We start from the raw sequence: 24689 nt of genomic DNA, 5'->3' as shown, positions 1-24689 counted from the left end.
TAGTAATTTTTCAATTATTAAGTGCTGGTCTACAGTCTTAAGTACCCAGATCACAGTTTTTACACCTGAAGTACAAAGAGCTTTAAGTGGTCTCCCAAAGTCACACAGCATACGTGACAGAAAGAGAAATCCTTTTGTCTGACTATAAGCAAAGGATCTACCTTTCTTCAATTTCTCTTCTCATCAGAAAGAAGCTAAGAGAGAAAAGCACAGGAAATTCACTTAACTGTGGCAAATTCACGGAATGAGGAAGCAAGTGATAAAAAAAAAATCAGAGTTGTGAGCTGAAAGAAGGAGCTTTTGCAAATCTATATGCCTGGTTTCCCTATGGAGACCATAGCATAATTCCTGTGGTGCCCTTGCACCTGGAGAAATACGCAGCCTCCCAGTGCTATTGCCATGGGTTGTGGGGGCTCATAGCAGGTTTCTGGCCTGAGAGAATTCCTCTCAGGAAACTCAAACACCTGGTCACATACCTTCTTCACCATTCAAATATTCAGCATATTTTAATTAAATTGCTGTATTGTATTCTTAAAATGAAAACAGAGTTCAGTGTCCAACAGGCACCTTCAGCTACATAACACGAGTATAAAAGCTTAAAATAAGTTTGTGTACATTTATGAGGAGGTTAATTTTCAACCAAAAAACCCTAGAAGTAGGAACACTTTGTGCTTGGTTTTTCACACTCATAAGTCTAGTTTTGAGCGGAGATGAATAGTTACCTTTCAGTGGAACGAGTGAAAGAGAACAGATAATGGCTGTGATGCATGGAGCTCCTCACAGCAAAGCCCCACCACTTAACTTCTAAGAAATAATGTCAGTGTAAATCATGATGTGATGAATGCTTCACTGAAATGATTCATACCATATGGTCTGAAGAGCAAAATGGGCACAGTTTATTTTTAAAAGAATGAGAAATATGAACTTGGAATATTCATTGCTTTGTTCTGCCAGGCTGAACATTTGTTGTAGCGGGGGCCAGACTTTCTGCAGGTCTGTCTTTTTGTGCTCACTTAATATGTTGCACAAGGTTGAGGCTTCGGTATCATTCATAATGTAATAATGTCCATAAAATTACAACCAGTACTCAGCAGACTCTTCTGCAAACAAATATTCACTGGACTCCTACAGACTAAATCATCATCGCACTTTCTCTTTAAAAAAATCCGTGAGAAACTCCAGAAGCAAATAATTCTCATGGTGTAATGACTATCTTGGTAGTGAGAAGACATTAAATGGAGTCCCCTGACAGAGATGAAAGGTGCAGGCAATTCCATGAGTCACTCAGCTTCCCCTTTTGTAAAGCCACTTATGGTCAACACCCTTTCTACATTTTTATGCACAAATACACTCAATGGGAGACTCCACTAAAGCAAAAAGAATTCCAGGGTCTTTCAATGGTCATAACACTTTTTCTAATGTACCACTAGGAAAAAAACCAAAACAAAAACATGTATGAGCACATCTCACTGAAATGTTTAGGCCCCCCCCACCTACTTCTTTTAAATGACAATCTCAGTAAATTCAGCCATCTGCAATTAACTCTGTAACATTGCAGAGTTAGACTGTGCCACCTTCATTTTACTGCAACTCAAGGACAATGAAGAGCTACTGTTTCCTTAGACATGTACTGGGAAAAGAGGACTAGACAGTATGTTGCAGTGACCTTGCAAGCTGTTGATGACTGCCTGGTTCTGACCTCTTCCCTACCATCTATGCAGAGACATGTGCCCTGAGAGGGTACTCAGAGAGCAGTTCATTTGCAAGAAACAGACATTTTCATTCTGCAGAATTTATAACTGTGCACATTTTCTCAGAATAATTAATTTTGGAGTGAAAACTCTGATGTCACAACTTCAGGTGGCTTGGTTTGGTCTGGGAGATGTTGGGTGATTCTAAATCAAATGTTTATGATGGGACATCACCTTCAATTTCAGTTGGGGTGCCCTAAAATTGATGGGCAGGATTCTTGTAGCTAGTACAAATCTATTCAGGTTCAGTGAAGTTAATACCATTCACACCTACTTTATTTGCAAGAATGATATCATTTATATAAAGAGCAATTTTAATTTGCAGTCCCGTTCCACAATGATGAGTAGAGTTGACACTGCCTGAGGTCGGTACTCCTCAGCCTTAAGGAGTTTATAAAAGGATTAAAAGCAAGTTAACCTTTTGTTTAAATGTCAGAAAAATGATGCCTATTTTTATTAGGTTAAAAGAATGGCTAGTACTTTTTTACAGATGGAAGCTGATCAAGTTTAACCTATATTAAACTGATAAAATCTGTGTAAAAAAGTTACTCCACTTTAACTATTAAACCTGTTAGTGATCTATTTTAAACTCAATTAATGTAAGATTCTTATATTGCACATAAAGTGCTGTTTTTTCTCAGTAATTTCTCAACTGTGAACACACAGCATATTGCACGAAGGCAAAAAGCATTTATTACGTAGCACACGGGCTCCATTCCTTTACCGCTCCTATGATCCCCTCTAGTGGTCAACAGTTGTCTTCTCACCTTTTCTTGGTAATACAAATTATTTTTACTTTTACTGCATTCAAACAGTCTGTCTCCTCCTCACTTGAGTTAATTTTTTTTATTCCTGTACTGCACATGAGAAGAACAAAGCAACTGCATATCTTGTTCTCTCACTATTAATTGGACACTTGAATAATTCAACATTAATGTTGTTTAAACAGGAGTAAGAGTTCTTATTTTCAGAATCTCTGCTCTCAGATGTATGCCCTTCATTTAGAGAAATTATTGTTAACCCATTTGAAACAAAAATCCTCTTAAAGCTCTGTCATATAGAGCGAGACATAGTTGAGAGTTGTGAAAAAGACTGCTGAGCTACTGGAACAGATGTACAACATATGATTGACATAAGCCTATCAGACTATAAAATGCTCTTCTTTTCACTGACTGGCATAATTCATGGTTTTAATTTCTAGATTTCTGTCTCTTAGTGTGAGGATGTCATGGCTGTCCTGATTTCCATTTTTTTAAAAGCTTAGTACTCAATAAAGCCACATATTCTGCTAAATGGAATACTTCAAGGCTAGTTGCTTCAAAGATTTTAGAGAGTTCACTCATTAAGAATACGTGTGTTTCAAACACTTCCATCTGATTGCATGCTTTTAGAGGTCCTCATCACTGATACAGCTGCTGGATTTTCTGAAGGTTCATATAAGAAGACAACAATGGTAAAAAACCCAAAACATACACATTTAAAGAAACCACAAAACACAAGCAGATTTTTCTTCTAGTTAATAGGAAAGACAGGAGTCTACAGTTCAGCAAGATGAAATTAATAACTCTAAGGTGCTGATGAACACAGGACATTATTCCACTTGCACATGAGGAGAAACTTCATTACTATGAGGGGGACAGAGCACTGGAACAGGCTGTCCAGAGCCTGGAGACTTTCTGGAGACTTTCAAAACCTGCCTGGATGTGTTCCTGCCCTCGGTGATGCTGCTTTGGCAGGGAACTTGGACTAAATGATCTCTAGAGGCCCCTTCCAAACCCTAACATTGTCTGATTCTATCAATGCAGCAATATCGTTTCAGAGGAAATCAGGGGGATGATGCTTCACCTGAAGTGGCTGTGAGTGAGGGATAAAACAATAGTTTGGGACCAAACAGACAAAAAAAAAAAAAAAAAGCTGGCACTAGATTACATCTCTCTCAACATTGCTGTCATTAAAAGAAAGCTTGGAATTAGAACACAGTCACCTAAAAAAACAACAACAAAAAAAGTTAAAGCCATTGTTTTGGGAGACCTTCCTTTTAGTTTTGAAATCAACGGGTCTGACAGCATTGAAATGAAATCCCCGCAGGTGCCGGGGCTGAGGAGCGGGCTGCCCGGAGGCCCAGCGGGTCCTCCCACTCCCTGCAGCCCCACACGGCTACAGAGCTGTCCCAAGCCCTTCATCCATATGGAAACCCCTATTCCTCTGGCAAGGGCGATCGTCGTGCTTATAGCTGGCACCCACAACCCGCCACCAAATCCCGATTTCCTAATTCATTAACGTGTATCACAAACGGGATGGATTTTTAAGCTGACCCAGGCTCTAGAACCTGGTCCCCTGTGCTGGCAGGGCGGCGGGAGCAGCCGCACCACGGAAGGGGGAGAGCTGAGAGGCTCCTCAGCATGTGAGGAAGGCAAGGACCGGCCTACACATAAAGCCGTCTCCTGATATGTCCTACACGGTTGGCAAACGGGCACCGGTGGCAGCCATCGGCAAGAGTGCACAGGGACAGCCCGGGGCCTCCCGCCGGACGCGGGGCCCCGTTACGGCGGAACGCAGTGGCGGGCGCAGGTTGCGGCGGGGCGGTTTGAGGAGGGCACCGCGCGGCGCGGCGGAGCGGCATGAAGGAGTGGCGGCCGGCCCGGAGATGGAGTGCGACATCTTGGACGCCTTGGAGGCTTTGGGGTAATCGGGGAGAAGCAGCGGCTCCCTCATCACAGGTCGAGGGGGAGCCCGCAGCCGCCGCCGCGTTATCCGGACGTGTGCGGAGCGGGGCTCCTTGTCTGCGGGCGGCAGGCCGGGCGGAAGGGGGAGGGGAACGGAGCGGGAGCGGCGGCAGCGGCGGGGAGGGGGGGAGGTGGGGTCTGAGCCCTCGTTTCTGGGGGTGTCGAGCGGAGGCTCGGCGGGTGTCGGGGCTGGGCCGCTTGGCTCGCCCGGGAGCGGGGTCACGGCCTCTGTCTTGGGCTTGTCCTGGGAATGGGGGGGGGGGAAGAGGGAAGGATGCGCGGCTGCGTGGGGGTTTCTCGGTGTGCAGAGGGTTCTATGGGGTACTCAGCCATTCCGGGGCGACCGCTGGGAGACCGGGCCCGGGGGGCTGGGGGGGGCTTGTGCAAGGAGGGAGTGTGGCTGGGCAGCACCTCTGCCACTGGCAGAAATTCTGTAAAATTTAGTTTAATTTTTAGTTGTCTTACTGGCCGTCCTCTAGGGCAGTGAGTTGGTAATGCTGGAAGGAAATCTGTTTGACTCGGGTTCCTTCAGCATGTATTGAAGGTGTGAGACTGTGTTCCGGTGCACATGTGGTGCCTGAAAATGCCTGCCTCCTGGTTTCTGACAAACCATTTTGTTTAAAAATTACCACACGTTTTTTGGTGTTTAAAAGAAGTCCAAAATATTTGTTGGCGAAAGTAGCTTACAAAGATTAATTTCTGTCAGTGTAGTTACTAACCAGCTTGTAGTAAAATTATTTTTAAATGTGTGTATTTTACATAAACCCTACTTCTTATCTGTAGTGTTACTCTCTCTGTGCAGGTACACGGGTCCCCTGCTGGAGGAGGAAGCTCTGAAGAAAGCAGCAGAAAATGGATTGTCTTCACCAGAATTTTTTGAGCTTTGTGTTTGGTTAGGTTCCCAAATAAAGTCACTTTCCAACATGGAAGAAAGCATCACTTTAGCAGATGGTATGTAAATGTTAATTTGTTAAAGCAGTTTAGTGTTTGTTCAGTGGATTTAGATTCATATTGTTTAATGCTTTCTTCATAGCAAAATTACTTAAATGTTAGCTTAGAAGATAGGTGAAAAGTAGCCAAATGGAGATTGTTATTTGTGTGTATGTGACTCTTTGGTTAAGGATTATCTTGTGAGGATTCTTTCAAAGAGAAAAAAAAAAGGTGGTTTGGGTTTTGTTTGGGGTTTCTTTAGAACTGTATAAATATAAAAAGTACATGAATACATTCTGTGAGTGGGTAGTTATGTGTAATCTTATTTTTATGACTTAAATTCCATGCCTGGTATTTCAGCTGGTTGGTCTAGTGCAGTGTTACATTCAGTGCTGTGTGAGCTGCTTGTTAGCACTGTCTTTCTGATTCTTTTTTGAGGAGATTTTATATTGCTTATATTTTCCCTAAACCAAAGATTCTTACACCATCTGGATGATAAATTTATGGTACAGGTGTTGAATGAACCAACCAGGAAAGGTGCCTTTCTTGGTTTGTTGCTTGTAAACAGAGGGTCTTGTGGGTAAAGTGCTGGTTGGAGGCTGCCTTGGCCACACTTGTAGCGGGAGGAGAGCGAGGTTGGCGTCGCCGGGCTGGATAGCTGAGCGATGTAGCCTAACGTAGAGTTGCTGCGAGATTAGCCTGCTGCTGAGGACGCAACCAGCCACGCTCGAAGCTAGCTCTGGAGAGAGCTCCCCGGTGGATGTGAGACTCACTATTTATTGGTCCACGGCCTCGCGCATGCTCCGTGGGGCCTGCCTCCAACTGGGCACAGGTGTAGTGGCTCACACCCACTCCTTTGGTGATTAGCAGACTTCCTTATGTTGTTCCCTACACACACTGACCACGAAACAAATCAAGTTTAACATGTGGTAGTAGGAGGAAAGCTGACAGTAAGACCTCAGCTCTGGACATAAGGAAAGCAGAGCTCAGGTTGCTCAAGGAACTGCTTGGTAAGGCCTCCTGGGGAAAAAGCTTTTCAGGGTGCTGGGCTCCAGCAGGCTGGTCACTTTTTAAGCACCACCTCCTAAGAGCACAGAACCAGGGTGATTCCAAAATGCCAGAAGTCAAGGCAGGCAAGGTAGAAAGCCACCCTGGCTGAGTGGAGGTGATCTGTCTGCTAGAACTAAGGTTGCAAAAGGAAGGTGTATGGCCAGTGGAAGAAGTTCAGACAACATGGGGCAGGCTGTAAGGATGCTGTTCACCACTGTAGGGACAGAAATCCATGCAGCTAAAGCTCAGCTAGAGTTGAAGCTGGCCTGCACTGTGAGGAATTAAAAAAAAAAGGCTTTCTTAAATTTGTTATCAGCAAAAGGCAGGCCAGAAACAACGTTGGTCCATTACTTGATGATCATGTGCACCTCATTAATAGGGATATAGACAAAGCAGGGATGTTTAATGCTTTCTTCATGTCTGTCTTCAACACTGATGATGAGCTTGAGCATCCCCAGAGCCCTGGGCTAGTGAACCATGAGTGTGCAAACAATAATATAATAATCTCCCAATCAGCCCTGAACTTGTGTGGGATTTGCTGCTCCAGATGGATCCTTATAAGTCGATAGGGCCTGATGGGCTTCATCCAGGGGTACTTAAAGAGCTAGTGAGGTCACAGTAGAACCTCTCTCAATGATTTTTCAATGCTCTTGGGAATCTGGAGAGGTACCAGTTGACTAGAAGTTGACTAATGTTGTCCTTGTCTTCAAGAAGGGCAGCAGGGATGACCCTGGTAACTACAGGCCTGTTAGTCTCACCTCAGTGCCTGGTAAGATTGTGGAGATTATTCTGGGAGTTACTGAAAAACACTTAAAAACCAGCACAGTCATTGGTCGCAGACAGCATGGGTTCATTAAGGGAAGGTCCTGCTTAATGAACTTGATCTCTTTCTATGACAAAGTAACCCACCTAATTGACCAAGGGAAGTCAGTTGATGTAATCTTTCCAGATTTCAGAAAGGCCTTTGATACTGTCTCTCACAGTACCCTTGCATCCAGCTGGACAAACACATAGTGTGATGGGTGACCAATTGGCTGATGGGTTGAGCTCAAAGGGTCATAGTAAATGGGATCACCTCAGGCTGGTGGCCAGTCATTAGCAGGGTTCCAGAGGGATCCATTTTAGGGCCAGTTCATTTTAATATATTCATAAATTACTTACATGCAGGACTTGAGGGCTTACTAATTAGGTTTGCAGATGACACACATAGAATCATCAAGTCAGGTGATTGTCCCACTTTATTCTGCACTGGTTCAGCCCCATCTTGAGTACTGTGTGCAGTTTTGGGTGGCACAGTACAAAAAGGACACAGAGCTACCGGAGAGTGTCCAGAGGGGAGGGCTACGAGGTTGGTGAAGGGTTTAGAGAAAAAGCAGTCTGAGGAGCAGCTAAAGGCACTTGGTCTGTTCAGCCTGGAGAAGAGTGAGGAGAGACCTCATGGCAGCATTTCTCTGGTGTCTGCTGATAGACCCGAGGCAATAGTAGGAATATGTGCTGGGGAACTTCAGGTTTGATATAAGGAAAAAGTTTTTCACCCAGAGGGCAGTTAAAGCCAGTGAAAAAAGCTCCCCAGGGAAGTAGTTGTGGCACCAAGCCTGCCTGAGTCAAGAAGTGTTTGGATGATGCTCTCAAGCACATGGTGTGATTCTTGGGGTGCTCCACACAGGGACAGGACTTGGACCTGATGATCCTGATGGTCCTTTCTAGCTCGGGCAGATTCTGTGATGCTATGAACCAATTTAAAATAAATGGCTCCTGACTCCTGTAACTTGTTCATCAGAAAGTGAGGTTACATTGATCTGCTGGTTTGTGACATGAGCTGTTAATTTCCTAGGGATGTTCATTTGCATTCCTGTCTTCAAAGACTGCTGTAGATCACCTCGTTCAAAGGTTTGAGTACAGTATTGCAAGTAGCTATTAGAAGGCTTGTCTGCTTGTATGTAGGACTTATTAAAATAAGAAAGAAAAAATGTTACTAGGTGTTAGGTGGTAAATCTTTGTCTGGGCTATTGAAGCCTGTGATTCCAATGTATTAGTAAAGAAAATAGATTTACAGGTTGATCGGTTTCTGTAAAAAAACCATTAGCTTTGTATTTACTTATTCCTGTAGGTGATAAAGATATATGAGAGCTTCCAGCTTGAGATCAGTGGCTTTCTGAGAAGAAATGGCTTGTCCATATTCATCACTTATATCTGGAGACATTAAGGACAGATTAAAAGAGAAAGAAGATTGTCTTAAACTCCTCTGTAAGTTCACTTTTTTCATTTAAAACACAGTATTTTACATCTATGCTTTATTGCTGTTGTACAATTTACAGTACATTTTTATTTTGTGTATTTAAATAATGTGTACTGTCATGACAACCTAGATGAGCATGCTTGAGTTCACTTGTGCAGAAAGTTGGAAAAACAGAAAGAACTATTTGAAAACCATTTGAGTAGAAACTGAATTTTTTTGGTGAAGTATGATTCAATCTGGTGAGGCCTCTTGACCCTTCTCTTGATCCAGTTCAAGTTTAGCTGCAGCTGCGACTTTGATTTCCATATTTGTGAGATATTCTGCACAGCTTACAAGAAAACACAACATGATTTGAAGATGCTAAAAGCTGCCTTGAGAGGAGCAAAATCTGGGTTTAAGCAGAGGTTGAACAAAGGAGTAGCATCAGGAACCAGTGTGATGTGAAAGTAGCCAAGGAACTGGTAATGGAAGCAGATTAAGTAGTAAGGTAAGATGTATAGACTGAAGTCAGGCAAGAGTTTAGATAAGGAATGGGAAACTGATACTGACCTGTAAAGGAGACAACTGAGAGTGAGTCTTCCTTTTGTCATGGTCTTATAAATGTAAATATTGTATTTGTATTGAGAATGTGGATGCAGAAATAACATTCAAGTGTCTCTAAATGTAATTACATTTTCTCTTTAGTATTTCTAAGTACAGAACTTCAGGCTTTAAAGATACTGCAGAGCAAGAAAGTGAAAAACTCGCATTTGGAAAAGCACAACGAAATTTATCAGGAAGTGCAAGCTATTTGTGATGCACTGGGCCTGCCAAACTCCTCATCTACTGATATTCCTTGCTTGTTAACCAGTGTGGAACAAAAGGTTTGGGCTTCTTTGTGTTCTCTCTCCTGTTTAACTGTCAGCATTATCTCTGTAAGCATTCATCTTAACTGTCTAATCCATAAGAGACCCATCTGACAAGTGCAAAGGAATTTTTATTCTGAAAGCCAGCTTAATGTTTAAGTAAAACCTTTTTAATGCTGTGGTGAAGGAATCCAGCATTTCCCTGAGAATTTGATGCATATGATGAGGCATACTTTGCCATGCAAATTTAAGGTATGAGTTGAAGTAACATAGTTTTCCTGTTATCCATTAAATGTAAGGGGAAGACTTTGGGTAATTGATGGCACCATTTCTAGGATGTATTTAAATTTAATATCCAAGACATAATTATTTTGGTTTAGTTCATGAGGTTTTTAAGTGTGAGTATTGATATATTAGTGCTTAGTTGCAGAAGAGGGTGAAAATGCCTGAATAACCAATAGCCACTTAGTAACTTAAACCTTAGTTTAAACATGATAGTTCTTCAAGTTGTGTTGCACCAGTTTCTGACTTGTTTCACTCATGTCGTCCTTAATCTGAGTTCCTCACAGCAGAATGTAAGTAGATTTTTGGGGGTGGAATTTATCTTGTCTGTCAGGCACTTAAAAGTTTTGCTCCCTATCTCTCCCTAGTACTTCAGGGAGAGAGTGGGTTACAGACCTCCTTTAAGAAATGTGATAAATACTTGGAATGAATCTCTGACTACTGTTGAGTCTTTAAAAGTTTTATATTATTATGTTTCTTTTTTTCTTCCTCCTCCTCTTATCAAACAGTGGGAAGTTGGACATTGAGATCTGCAGTATTTTCTCACATCTGTAGACCTTTAGTGTAAAAAGATGAAACCTTTAATAGATTCCTTTATAAAAAGCAGATGGTGAAAATGCTTATTCCTGCACTATTGTGTTCCATCTATTTAGTTCTAACAAAATCTTTATATTCATTTTCCCCATTAAATATTTTTTAAAAGACAAACAGTTCCAACATTGTTGTCTGAGGACTGGAATTTCAAGAGTTCAAGGAAATAACTAATTGATTGAAGCTTTTCTAGTGCTGATCTCCCACTGTGGGTATTATCTGTGTTTGCATCCATATGGTTTTGCATCCATATGGTTTTGCAGGCTGCAGCCATGGGCAGTGGCCTTTTTGAGCTTCCTTCTTTTCTTCACTGCACAGCTACAGATTTTGTTTCGTCCCATATTAAGGGGCTAGGACTCCAGTTCTAAAGTTTCAGGAGAGCAAGACCAGATCTTGTGGGCCATTTCCTTCAAGTACACAGAGATTCTAGAAAGTTATCTTTGAATTACTAGACTCCAGGTGTCTGCCACCTTTTGCAGGTCCCAAGATGTCTTTTCAGAGAGAAGCACAGGCTTGAATTGGTGTGTAGGGTGTTACTCTTACAGTATATGTAAACTGTTACAGTTTTGTAAGTAGCAAAATGAGCAGAATCTTTAAAGCCTTTGTTGGTTGGGTTATTTTGATGTTGGTTAGTTGTGGGTTTTTTTGTCAATAATGCTGCCTGGAATAATTTGCAAAGAGAGGTTTAGACTAGATCAGAGGAAGAAATCCTCTACTGAGGGAGTGCTTAGGTGTGGGAATGGCCTGTTCAGGGAGGTGATGGAGTCACTGTTGCTGGAGGTATTTAAAAACCATGTAGATGAGGCACTTCAAGACATGTTCTAGTAGGTGATACAGATACTGATATATATATATATATATATATATAACTTTTTTTATTCAAGGTGAATATTCAAGATGCAGTCATCTTGGAGCTCTTTTCCAACTGTGACAATTCTGTGATTCTGTTTGCAGGTTTGCCAGTTCCCCAGTGGTTATACCACTTCTACTCATTTGAGAGTGTGGAAAGGTGGCAAAACTTGTTCATTTATCTTCTGTGACTCCTAGTTAATAACATAATTTGTTCTCTGCACATTTCATCCCTTACAAACACAGGATTTTTTTCCTACCTCTCAGAAGACGTTGTGGAATTTCTGCTCTATGTTTCCATGTTTTTCATTCCTTACTTTACACAGGACAGGTTCAGAGTTGTTTTGATACAGTACAGCACTGGACACCTACATTTATAGGTGCTGCTACATTAGAAAAGTGGTGTCACCAATTCACATTCGTTGGCTTTGTGAACATTTTTTCAAAGTCCTGTTTTTTACTTTTTTTAGATTCTCAGAAAAATTCACTTGCAATTATCAGTTTCTTTTCCCAAATATTTTCTTACTTTTGTTCTTTCCAAACATTTTTAGTCTTATACTACACCTACACGCTGATGATTTTAGTCTTACACTATATAATTTTTAATAGAAACTTACATACTTGTCTATTATTTTTATTGAATCTGCAGATACACTGCAGCATTTCAGCAATGCCTGCTCTTTGTCTCTCTCTAGCATCTTCAGCATTGTCAGCAGCTGTCAGAGGTAGTTCTGAAGAATAGTTTGGCTGTGGCAGCAGCAGTCTACCAAGGTACAGATCACACATTGTCTTTTGGTATGGAAATTAAGAACATTGATTGTTTTTAATATTTTGTCAGTGTATTTAAAAGAATAGAATGAAATCAAGATTGCTTTTTTCATTAAAACTGTGAGTTTTGTTGTAACTCAAACTTTAAATCCGCAATTATAGGAAGTACCTTTTAAATTTGCATCTCTTAAAACAAACTGGGATAGTGGTTATGAGCACACATAAGGGAATGAGAGATAAGTTAACAGTATTACAGCCTCCTGCCACTAAATAAATGTTGTTTGATTCTATAGCACTGAAAAACTAATAATTTTTAGTTGTTTTTTTAAGATCCTGTTCCGTCAAAGTATATGTGCAAAGGGTAACTCCAGGATGCATTCTGAAATTTAGCACCAAAACCCTGGTGAGTTCTACATGAACATTGATCAAAGATTCATAAAAGTATTCATAAAAGTATTGTGCTCTATAGCTCATGTTCACATGTGGCTTTTTCCCAGTCATAGTGTAAATTTCACACCTAAATACAAAGTGACATTCTAATAGTGTTTATTTGAAAGACTTCTTAATGTGAAGACATTAATTTTAATCTAATTATTTTACCCTCATTTATTGTTTTCTAGTATTTGAAAAGTAGTCCCTTAATAGTAGAGAATGGACAGAAACTAGAGTTACTTATGGAATTAAATCAAAACTAAGCCAAATACCATTTCAGTGAAATACGAGAAGAATATCTTTAAGAATATTTGGGAATACCAACTCAAATTTATTCATACTTATTTTAGTGTGTTTCTTTTAACTGTTATTGTTTTAATAATTTTACAGACAGAATGTTGTCTGTATATGAAGTATGAATGTCACTGCAGGGAATAAGTCAATAATGAGTTTACCAGAATAAGCTTACCAGGTAAAGGTCAAACAAAAATACTGTTAAAGTTAGATGAGTACTGAGATTAAAATTGTTTGCAGGTAAATGAAGAGAGGCAGAGGATGGTTTAAAAATATTTTGTGCTTAAGATTTTAGCTGATCTTTCTGTAGTTATGCAATATACCTTATGACTAATTAAGACAATGATCATTCCTCAAAGTATTGATAGTTTAACTTAGCTAAATAAAATAACACCTCTCTCCAGGGCAGGGTTTTTTTGGGTTTGTTTTTTTTTTAAATCTTAAAAAACTTGGGGATGCATATATGATGTTTATCTGTGTAAATGGTATTACACAAAAATTATTGCTCTGTTTTGACAGAGGGCAAAGGTATTAAATATATATATGGAACGTGGTAGTAAATGTAAGCTAAATATTTTTAAAGAAATATAAAATTATAAAACAGAATATAAATATAATTTTCAATACATGAAAATATGCATTATTTGGTAACAATAGAGTAACTTTATGCTTGCATACACCAGATTTTGAAGTCTACATTTTTGTCTCAAATCCAATAACTGCTTTGGTTTTAGACGTTTTTTAGAAGGTGTCTGAACATCCAAAGCATTCCCATAAATATTTAATATTATCGAGGTCACTCATTACACAGTATGTTTAATACCCACATAACTTCTTTTCCATATATCTTTAAATTAATTGGTTTGCTTTTTACAGCCAAGTGTGTGAGAACTTATTTGGCTGTTATAATTTCTTTTACATTTCTGTGTTTTCACTGCTCTTTTCATCTGGGCACTGCTTTTGATATTATTCTCACTTCAACATACAGTATTCTTTCTTGGTTGTGGTGGTGATGATGTCGTTTTGTATTTTTTAAACTCCTTATCCTTCTGAATTCAGGGCAACTGTCATGTGTAGGAATGTGTGTTACAGTGTAGATTCTCACATCAACTGCATTCTTGTCCCCTCTCAGACAAGTGTATGGCAAAGCTCTTGTGCTCATGGCCCTGTCATCAGTCAAGGCTGGACAATGTATTCTGCAGCTGTAACGCAGCCCAGCTTATTTCACCCTTACAGTTGTGGAGCCCAGGGCCGTGTTTATCTCTCAGCTGCCCTTGCAGCTGCAAACTTGCAACAAGCCTGCTGTCTAGATAGTACTCAGCATCACTGGTCCCCAGATTTTCTTTCACTCTGTGGCTGTAAACTACACTGTAGATTTGTTTTATTTTGTTGTACTGTTTTTTTCCAGCAGGCAGTCTCTTTCTGATAGACACTCCTCCTTTCAACTCATTAGAACCTTTGAGGTATTCATGACCTTAATGGTACCTGGTCAGACACCACTCATCTTTCAGAATTTTTAATTCATCTGGTATTTATTCCTTCTTCTATACTAATTACTTATTTCTTCCTCTCTCTCTGTCACAGTGACCTTATTGTTCTGGTGATTATTAACTTTAGCATCTGAGTCTTCACACTGGTTTAAATTCAAGTGTAGTTTGTGCTTAGATACCTTCGAATTTTGAAGTAGATTGAGAGGCAGCATTTACATGTTTCACTAAAATGAAAACAAGTTGGTTACATATGGAAGATACCAGAGAACCCGGGAGGGCTTACTGTAAATAAAATGTTGCAAAGAAGCAAGAATTAGCAGAGAAGGAGGAGTCTAGGGATTAGTAGGGTATGTGGAATTGAACTTTACCTCTTATTGCAACCTCTTTTTTTGTGTGGATGGAGTATAATAGCAGGAATTATTACAGTAACTAGATGGCCAATTTTCAGGTACTACTAGGTTGTCTTTTCTCCTGGAGACAAAACACTGTTTTCCCACAATTTGCTCACTGCACATCATCTTTTACTTAAAGAGTTTTGGGGGGGTTATTGTGTTCTTAGCTTGCCACAGTGATGCCCAGAGGTGATATAAAAAGAACAAAATGCACACCTTGATTTTGACACAAAATTTGAGATCAGTTTCTTTCCTTGGTATATGCACAAAACCAAAGGAAAAATATGAGAATTGATTTATCAAGTATTCCTTTTCAAGTAGCTTTTTTAAATCAATTAACTAGCTGCTCTAGAATTTAATTTCTGTCTCCTAGATTTTTTTCACAGAGATCACTGGAGATGTTATGTCTAACATGTAGAGCTCAAAACTCTTACAAGATGAACTAAGATAATACTGGAAGAGTGAGTTTCAAAGCCTACCTTTATGATACATCTAATGTAGATGCTTGTTTGCCTACATGAAGTATTACAATCTGTGCAAATGTGTCTAATGGCTGTGCTGAGCTACAGGTTTTCCTGTAGATCATACACTACTTTAGTCCTTTCTTGTGACATGTAAAAGAATAGTTTTAGTCTTGTTTGAGGTGGTTCCCCATAGTCATTTACAAAAGCAAATGAAGATGTAGCAGACTGTACAAAACTTGCAGGAACAATAACATTTAGTCTACTCCAGCTGAAAAATCAGTGAGCTAGAAAGTTATGTATGACTGTTGTGGATATTCATGAGAAAGGAAGTTCCTTAAAGAAGAGGAGGTGGTGTTTTGTTGTAATAAAAAAGAGAATGCAGTGGAGTTTGGAAGGCAGAGAGTGTGCTTCATCCTCAACTTTTGAGGGAAAATCGAGTGGAATAAGGATAAGCAAGGCTGGTGTGAAGTGACTGCAGGAGTCTTAAGCATGAAGTTAGATGGAACCAGTTAAAGGATTAGAAGACAAGTGGTGAGAATGGCTGCCTGCCTGCCATATCTCCTGCACCCATCACCAAGATTTTTGTTTCTGAGTTTAGCATTTGGCAACAGAACTCCAAGCTTCCCATTGATACATTTCCTTAGTTGCTGCTACAAGACTTAGATAATAAGTAAAATTAGTAATTTAACTAGTCTGATTGCCTACATGTACTTGATAAACTTGCCATATTTATATTGTTCTAATGTAATTAGGAGAAGTGATGTGCCATAAAATGTTTTGATGTTGGTGATGTAGTGAAAGTGTTCAGGAAATCTTTTTGTAGTGGAGAGTAAGCTAGAAGGTGTGTATCTTTTTTTAAGACTCTGCTGAAACTGATGTGCTATATCTGATCTTGTGAGTAGCAGATTTTGATTGCAGCAACTTGTTCTGTAATAACTGTAAATATCATTTGTGTTCCTAAAAGAAGTATGTGTTTTGTTTCAGATAAAGGACATTCTCTCAAAAGTCCAAAACAACCACGTGGGGAAGTCACTGCTAACAAAACCTCTGAATTCTGACCAAGTGGTAAAAAAAAAAGTCTCTCAATTTATTTTCTGGCTTTAAGAGGATGGTCAAAATTAATGACCAGTGATAGGACAAGGGGTAATGGGTGTAAATTGGAGCATAGGAGGTTCAAGTTGAATATTCGAAAAAATTTTTTTACTGTAAGGGTGACAGAGCCCTGGAACAGGCTGCCCAGGGGGGTCGTGGAGTCTCCTTCACTGGAGACATTCAAAACCCGCCTGGACACGTTCCTATGAGAAGTGCTCTAGGTGGCCCTGCTCTGGCAGGGGGGGTTGGACTAGATGATCTTTCGAGGTCCCTTCCAACCCCTAGGATTCTATGATTCTATGATTAATGCACATGGCTTCATCTGTCTGTGTCCATTTTTCAGTCACTTTTCTATTGTTACATGTTAATGATAAAATTTACTTTCTAAATATTAATAATGTTGTTCAGATAGTTCCAGAATCAATGTTTCAAAACAGATTTTGTGTTGATTCATCTATTTATTAACTTTCAAAATATTTTGTATGTGCATACATGGATGCACCCTTAATTTTATGTAGTTTGTAGTTATATCCTGGGAATAAACGTATTTGCTGAATGGGATTAGCTTTTAAATTGAGTTCTGTAACTTGATAACTTGAGTCTTTGGATTTTTTATTTTAACACTGCAGGAAAGATTGGAAAAAATCAACGATGCTCTTCGGAGTGAGTATGAATGTCGGAGGCGTATGTTAATGAAGAGGCTGGATGTGACAGTTCAGTCTTTCTGCTGGTCTGACAGAGCAAAGGTAAACTTGCTGTATTTTTTGCTTCCTGTAGGTGGGAGTCTGCTACAATTTCCCGGGTCTTCCTGCTGAATACACACACCCCATAAATATGCTTCCATTGCTAGTGACTTCTTTCCGGCAGTTTCTCATCAGGGTGGTAACATTTAAATTCTAAATATTGAGGAAGGGGAAGGATTTGACTGGATGGCACAGTCCCTCCTTTGTGACTGTAGCTTCACAATTAAAAATTTTAGGATCCTTTGTTGGGGTTTCTCACTTTAAAAAGCTCATATCTCCCCTTTTCCTTTCGTATAGCCATCCCCCTTTGATCAAGTAAACTGAGAGGGTACCTCAGCGTTTCTCATGCAGATGCAAGAGGAAGACCAACATTGAGCCTTAATGTAGATGTAGTGCAAAGAGTGACTACCCATAAAATCAGTGAGATTACAGTGACTGCTACCTGACTTGGATTCAAAGTTACTGAAGAAATGGATGGTCAGTTGAACAGGTTATTTGAATAGCAGATAGTCTGAGAAAATGATGCACTTACTTGCAATCCCTCAGGTGGCTAAAAATCCCAAACCATTTCTGGATTTTTCTCTGCTGGTAAAAATTTAATTGTGATTATTTCATTCATGCTATTTGATAGTACTCTGTGTATTAAAAAATAGTCATGATTTAAGCAGTGCAATATGTGGTGTTTCTATCCAAGAGAGTAGGGAGATAAGATACAAAAGGTTTTAAATTAGTGAATTTACATGTGGGATGCTGGAGGCACATGTTTTTGCTTATGAGACACAAGATCAACTTCCCTTTCAAAGCTTTGTGTAGAAATCTTTAGATAAGTCTTAAAACTTCAAAATCTTACTGAAAGGAAGAATTGTTACAAGTCTGGTGTCACAGTTTTTTGTTGACTCGTGCAGACAGACTTGGTGTAATGCAGCTCACTGACCATCAGTGGAAAACACGAGTCTAGACCCTGCTGTGCTGCTTTGGAATGGCTCCCTATTTAATTTCTGCAGGGTTTATGAATGTTGCTATGCTGCAAGAAGGGAAAAGGAGGACATCTAGCTAACAGAAACCAGATGCCCCTTCATGTATAACTTCTTTATAGCTGTACCTATACAAATATGTTTGCAAATTCAAATATCTTCTAAAATGTAGTTGAACTGATGACTAACTTAGACTAAAGTTTTTAGTCACTTGATGTTATATCATTCAAACACTGTGAAAAACAGTGAATATACTTTCAAAATAGAACAGTAGTTTAAAGAGATTTTTAATGATGATAGATGATTCATTTTCCTGCGTTATAAAGGTTGTTGGTGTGAAATAGTATGAGATAACAGACATAACCAGGTTCTGTGCTATTTCAAAATTACATATGATTTTTAATTTCACACACACACACACCTATTTCTTTTGTAGAAATATTTGTTTATAAATTCTCTTAGAATTTCTTGGGGATTGAAGTTTTGCTGGCATAATTTAGCCATCATTTTTTCATTTGAGAGGCTTGCTATCTTGCCTTTTTTAGGCACCCTTAAATGGGTATTGATGCTTTTCTTTGCTTTTGATGGGTTTGGTTTTTTATAAATTAGTTCAGTTCCCAGGAGGGATAAGTTTGCATACTGGTATGGATCCATAAATGGTGTAGTAATTGCCTGGCAAAACATTCATGTCAAAGAACAGCATCTGTTGTCTGGTCCATCCAAAGTCAATTTTTTTTTTCTCTGAAGATCATTCTAGATGTTCCCAGACACTGCATATATTTTGCTTTTTTTGTGTGTTTGGGAAAAAAAATCTTACTTTCTTCCCTTTTCATTCCCTTCCCTTTCTTCCCCTTTCATTCACATTTTAATGCACAAGTGTTTTGCTGCTTTGATACATTTTACATTTTTTTCCACAAATTGACCTTACTTTGAACCCCACTACTCTGTTTTCATCACATTTAGCAGTATCTGTGAAACACGGCTATGTAAAGCCTTGAGAGAGCAGTTTGGACTCTTTAAAATTTAGCCTTTAGATATGCTGGAAAGAATCTGTTTGATGCCAGTTGATAGGAGAGTTTCTTTTTTAATGATGCTAAGCTTCAACATCAAACAATCAGCTGCATTTTTTGTACAATAGCTTCATCAATATGAAGAGAACTGGTGAAAACCAGCACTATATTTTTAAAGATAAACTAGATTTTCAGACATTACACCCTTGTGTTGAGACTGAAACTTCCTGAGACCAGGACATACTTTACAGTAAGTGTGTTTGTGTGTTTCATGCCTAGCAATTAAGTTGTGTTTGCTATTACATTTTTAGGTAAAAACAGATGACATAGCACGAATCTATCAGCCCAAGCGCTATGCACTGTCTCCAAAGTCAACTGTCACATTAGCTCACCTTCTGGCTGCTCGAGAAGATTTATCCAAGATCATAAGAACAAGCAGTGGATCAACCCGGGAAAATACAGTCTGTGCAATCAACAAGGTACCCTTTTATTTCTGGCACGGGATAAAAAGACATGAGAGTTTACAGACCTATCAAAAGTAACTCTGGAGTTAGACTCTGCTTAATATATTTAATTTCCTTTTGCAAGATACCTGGTGCTTTAGGGAAGGAAGGTTTGCAGCATTCTGGTAAACATTGCAGCAACTTTCCTATCTTATTACACAGTTGCTCTTGCAACAGGATGAAACAGTAGTTGAGATGAGAAGGAACAAGGGTGGGGGTCTGTGTGAGCATGTGCACTGGTGTGTTTGTGTGTCTGTGTAAATGACCTCTTGAGTGCAGTGGAACTTCACACCTCAGGTTAAGGATACATGTTAGTCTTTCTGGTATCAGTTCCTGAGCTACCTGTTGCCAGCATTGTGTTGTTCAGTTCATAAACTAGCATCCTGCATTTATCAGTATATTAAAGATTACAGAGGCTTTTAGTGGAAGTGTTACTGTGCTACAAAGTAAAATAATTTGGTCTGGCTGCAGTAATAAATAAACATAGTACTGCTTTCTTGTGTACAGTAAAAGCTGGAGCTTGCAAGTAATGACATTGATTTCACCATTCAACTCATGGCAAAGCCTGTTTTTATTAATCCTTTATTTACAGATATTTCTAAAGGCTATGTCTCATTTAGATATTCTTTAATATGTTTTGATCTCAAAGATTCTGAAATTTCTTACTTACTGTAGGATCTCAGAGAATTTTTCTTGAGAGGTCAGTGGCTGGGACTGACCAGAGTATGTAAACATTCACCACACAGAGAATTTAGGAAATCAAAAAAAACCAAAAGAACTTGCTTGGATACCTCTTCTTGAACTTAATGTTTTGTTTAACTTTGTCCAGTACAGTCTCCCTTCTAGTACACTAGTAGCCACCAAAGTGAAGATCCCCTTTCTTTCCCCCTTTTCTTGCAAGTGCTGCTGCAGCCTGTTACATATACTGTCTATTTCAGTTGTCTAGTGAGCTCCAGGAGTTTCTTAATATAAGGCAAACTTGTTCCTTTTAGAGTTGCACATTGGTTTGCCAGTTTTTTTTTCCAAGTTGATTAGGTTTGAAATTGAACTTTGAAATTTAAGTAGAAGAGCCACATCAGACGAGTTTTTTCTATCTGAATATAAACCTGTATTAATATGTAATGTATTAATATATATTACATGTAAGTAGTTTTCTTCCAAAAGATTTCACAAAAGTAATATGACCTAGCTCGCTGCAGTTACTTCAATTTTTACAGGTGACAAACTGGGGTGATTTTCAGAGTTCTGTTGTGTTGTGGCAAGTTATGAAGACTGGAAATAGGAATTCTGCTGTCAGACTGTCAAACTGTCACTGAGGGGACTATATTTTCTGTAAAGAGACTACATGGCAGCATGTATTAGGCAGCATGTCCATAGGAGAAGAACCCTGGGTCCTTTGAATTACTAAAACCAACCCATTTTTCCATATAGGTTCTGATGGGGAGAGTACCTGACCGTGGGGGCAGACCAACTGAGATTGAACCACCTCCTCCCGAAATGCCTCCTTGGCAAAAAAGACAAGAAGGTGGTGGAAGAGGTGGCCGGGGAGGTGGGGGTGGGGGAAGAGGCAACTGGGCAGGTGGAGGAGGAGGAGGAACAGGAGCAGGTAGAGGAGGAGGTGCTAGGCCTGGAGGTGGGGGTTTCAGAGCTGGTGGAAGAGGTGGAGGTGGCTTCCAAGGTGGCAGGGGAGATTATAGTGGCAGGGCAGATTATGGTAGTAGGGGAGATTATGGTGGGAGGGAAGATTATGGTGGGAGGGGAGATTATGGTAGGAGAGCAGATTATGGTGGCAGAGAAGATTATAGTGGCAGGGGAGATTATGGTGGCAGAGGAGATTATGGTGGGAGGGAAGATTATGGTAGTTGGGGAGATTATGGTGGGAGGGGAGATTATGGTGGCAGGGAAGATTATGGTAGCAGAGGAGATTATGGTGGCAGGGAAGATTATGGTAGGGGAGATTATGGTGGCAGGGAAGATTATGGTAGCAGGGGAGATTATGGTGGAAGGGGAAATTATGGGGGCAGGGGAGATTATGGTAGCAGGGGAAGTTATGGTGGCAGGGGAGGCTATGGTGATCCATATGGTGGAAGAGGTGGGGGAGGATACCGAAGATACTGAAATACTGTAAATATTAACAAAGTAGCTGATAAAATACAGTGGTGGTGTTTACTGGTATCTGGAATTTAGATATGTTAATTTGAGTTTAGGTAAGAATTAAATATGACCATATGAATCACTGCATTAGACCAACCATTGTCACTGAATTCTTTTAGTTAACTGAACAGAATTTTTATACTAAAATATAATTACTAAAGTCCTTGTTTTTCGTACTGCTTGTTTTTTTAATATGTTGTTTTATTTAAAATGAGCCTAAGAAAACTGAATAAAACCCTTTCTAAACAAACAAAAAATACATTATTTAATATTCAGGTCTCTCTAATTATTGCATGTTGCATAGCCACTGCTTGCTCTCAAATGCAGAGTAGAAAAAACAGAATAGGCCTAAGAATTGGACAGAAACACTTTGAAAAGACTTGAATACTGTCAGCAGGATTTTTATCTTTACCTGGTTTTCATGTGGGGCATATAAATTAATTTTAATGTGAAAATGGTAAAATCCATTGAGGCTTTTGTCAAAATTAGTCAGTTAAATTTTTTATTCTACAAATTCACATGAAAGTAGCATTCTGAATTAATACTCTACAGAAACTAATTAAGTCAGATTGTTTATTGTGTTCATTAATAAATCAGAGACTATTTGAAGATCAGAGTGTGTACTGTAACGGTGTGTTTTGGTAATGTCAATTTTCATTTTACCTATTTTCCATTTTATTGCTGTTTTATATTTTAAGATCAGATTGGTCAGGATACTTCTGAAACCATCATGTCTGGTGAGAGTTCTTTCAATATATAAAGGTTGAATAAGATGACCTTATTGAGAGAGAACTTAAGATTTTTCTTATTATTCTTTTTTTCCTCCTCTACTTGCATTGTGTTTGGGATGCTTGGGAATAACCAACGGTGCAGCAAGTGAGACATCTCATAGAGCAGATACCCTTCCTCAGTTATTTATCTCTGTCATACTTTGCCAACCAGTTGGCCTGATAAGATAAAAGAAACTGTCTTGATATGGTATGGGTGGCTTCTGCTTCATGACAGGGTTACTCTAGGACTAAGCTTTCATAGACTTATGGTTGTAAGTAGATGTAGACAAGAATTATATTTAGAGCTGTCAGTTGCAGAAGATGGTTTCTCTTGTCCAGCATCCTTTAAATCTATCTGTAAGGCTACTCCTGAGTACAGAGGCAGAACAGAGAGATGTATACACTCAGTGTCAGCATTTATCATGGTTAGGTTATTAGAGAGATTGCGAAGGCATCTGATGAACCTGGGGGGTGTCTGTTGATTGCATAGCACAGAGCCCTTGAAGCACTATAATTGAGTGTGTAGCTACAGGCTTGACTGCAGATCGAACTTCAGGATTTGGCTTTATTTTCCACAGTTTTGAGTTCTTTCTGCATGATTGTCCTATTGCTGCCATATTTGTTTTAAAGATTTTATTTTACATTCAAAATCAAATTATTATCTCTTGCTTGTGTCAGAATTGGCAATTACCAACCTTCTCATTTGAAATTTTAATCGAGATAACTACTGAAAGTTTCTCTCTTACTTGTTATTTCCTCTCTCATCAGTCTGCTTGAGAATGGTACTTGTGATATGCTAGATACCCCCTTACCATCAGTGGCCTAACAAAAAGGAGCAGGAGTTTTCCTTGTTTAAACAGCTTGGCTTGGATGTGAACTCCTGAAATAATGGCTTCACTTCACCCAACTGCTACCAGTATAGTTCCTTTTCTGATTTTTTTCTACACTCTTTTCTGGCCTGAGCTGTTGTGTACCTCTGCAGTCATTATGGAGAGACCCTCGTGGGTCACATGGGACCATAGTACTGGTTTTCTTGCTTTTCAGCTTGTTTTTTTGTTTTTTGGGGTTTTTTTGCTAATGCTCTGGGATAGCTCACAAATTGATGACAGAACAAGTGAGACTGCTGGCCATGGAGGTGAAGTGTTGGTCAGCAAAGGAATGGAGTTTTTATTAACCAGAGCCTTAATCTAAAATTGTGTTTTCTCATGCCAGTGTTATTTTTTTCTACAAGTAATTTCCAAATCACAGTGAAGCATTTACTTTTACCAAGGAACTAAGCTAGGAAAATCAAACAGCTTATATTTGCACAAAGATTTTGCCAGTCTGAAGATGTGAAGCTGCACTGGTTTAGTTGAACTGTTTTAATTGTGGTTGTGCCTTGGTGCTTTTACCATCGGCTTGTAGCAAACAGGACAGTTCTGAACAAAGTAAACCATCAAGGGAACCAGCTATGTGCCCACCCATGTGTAATTCTAACAGCTGAATTATTTCAAAATTTTATTTCAACTTTATTTATGTAGAACATCCAAAAGATGGAAGTTCAGATAGGTTGGAGATTTCATTTTTTTGATCTGACTATTTTATGTTTTCTTACTTCTAAAATGTGAAGCCAGTAGTTGAACACTCACTTAAGCAGCACCACAATTCATAGAGGTATTCTTCTCTGTCCTCTGTACCAGAATGTTTGCTTTTAATTTGTCAAAAGATGCAATAATACTGTGAAGGTCATTGATTTAAACCTCTTAAATTTTGTATGTTTTTCTTGGAAAAAAGTATTTTCAAAAATTCTGTTGTAAGTAGAAGATTTTCATACAGATGTTTGTGAGCATTTTTCTGTTTATTCACATTTAGTGAATATCTACTTGAATATTGTTTTGTTCAAGCAAGTGTTTAAAAATAGGTTGGGGATTGTTTTCAGGATTTGAGAGAGATGTTTGTGTTAACAGCTTGTAAACACTGAGGAATAAAGTACTGTATTTGAAGTTACTTGCATCAATTGTGCAGTGTGATTTACAATAGTGATGACACTAACTCTTTTTGTTATCATGAAAAATAGCAGAGATATTTTGGCCAAAATGGAGAATGCTTGACATCACAATGTAGGAAAATTTCAACAGACAGGGCACATCACAAATAAATCCCTATTACATTGCCTGGGATTACTAAGGAATCATGGTGAAATGTTATCATAATTAAAAAATTACATCGGTCTATCTGATTTTTACTTTTGTCTTTAGGTAAACTAAGGAAATATCCTCCAATTACTGCTGTGTGATTTATTTTTTTTTTTAATTTCTGTAATTATGCATTAAAACACAACTTTTTTATAGGTGTGAGACT

At 39.1% G+C, this 24689-nt stretch overlaps 1 protein-coding gene across 1 annotated transcript; it reads left to right on the top strand.

The window, feature by feature from the left end:
- The first annotated feature begins 4365 nt into the window (after positions 1-4365).
- FAM98B (family with sequence similarity 98 member B) lies at positions 4366-24356 on the top strand. Its single transcript, XM_030451609.1, is given in 11 exon segments — positions 4366-4436; positions 5280-5428; positions 8506-8513; positions 8586-8618; positions 8620-8704; positions 9381-9559; positions 16088-16168; positions 16825-16941; positions 19234-19401; positions 20857-21121; positions 21368-24356. Coding segments are annotated over 11 exon segments (1299 nt in total). The 5' UTR covers positions 4366-4398; the 3' UTR covers positions 21544-24356.
- Positions 24357-24689: the final 333 nt, after the last annotated feature.

The sequence above is a fragment of the Calypte anna genome, chromosome 5A (genome assembly GCF_003957555.1).
Source record: "Calypte anna isolate BGI_N300 chromosome 5A, bCalAnn1_v1.p, whole genome shotgun sequence".
Lineage (NCBI taxonomy): Eukaryota > Metazoa > Chordata > Aves > Apodiformes > Trochilidae > Calypte > Calypte anna.
This window is presented reverse-complemented; position numbering and strand designations above follow the sequence as displayed.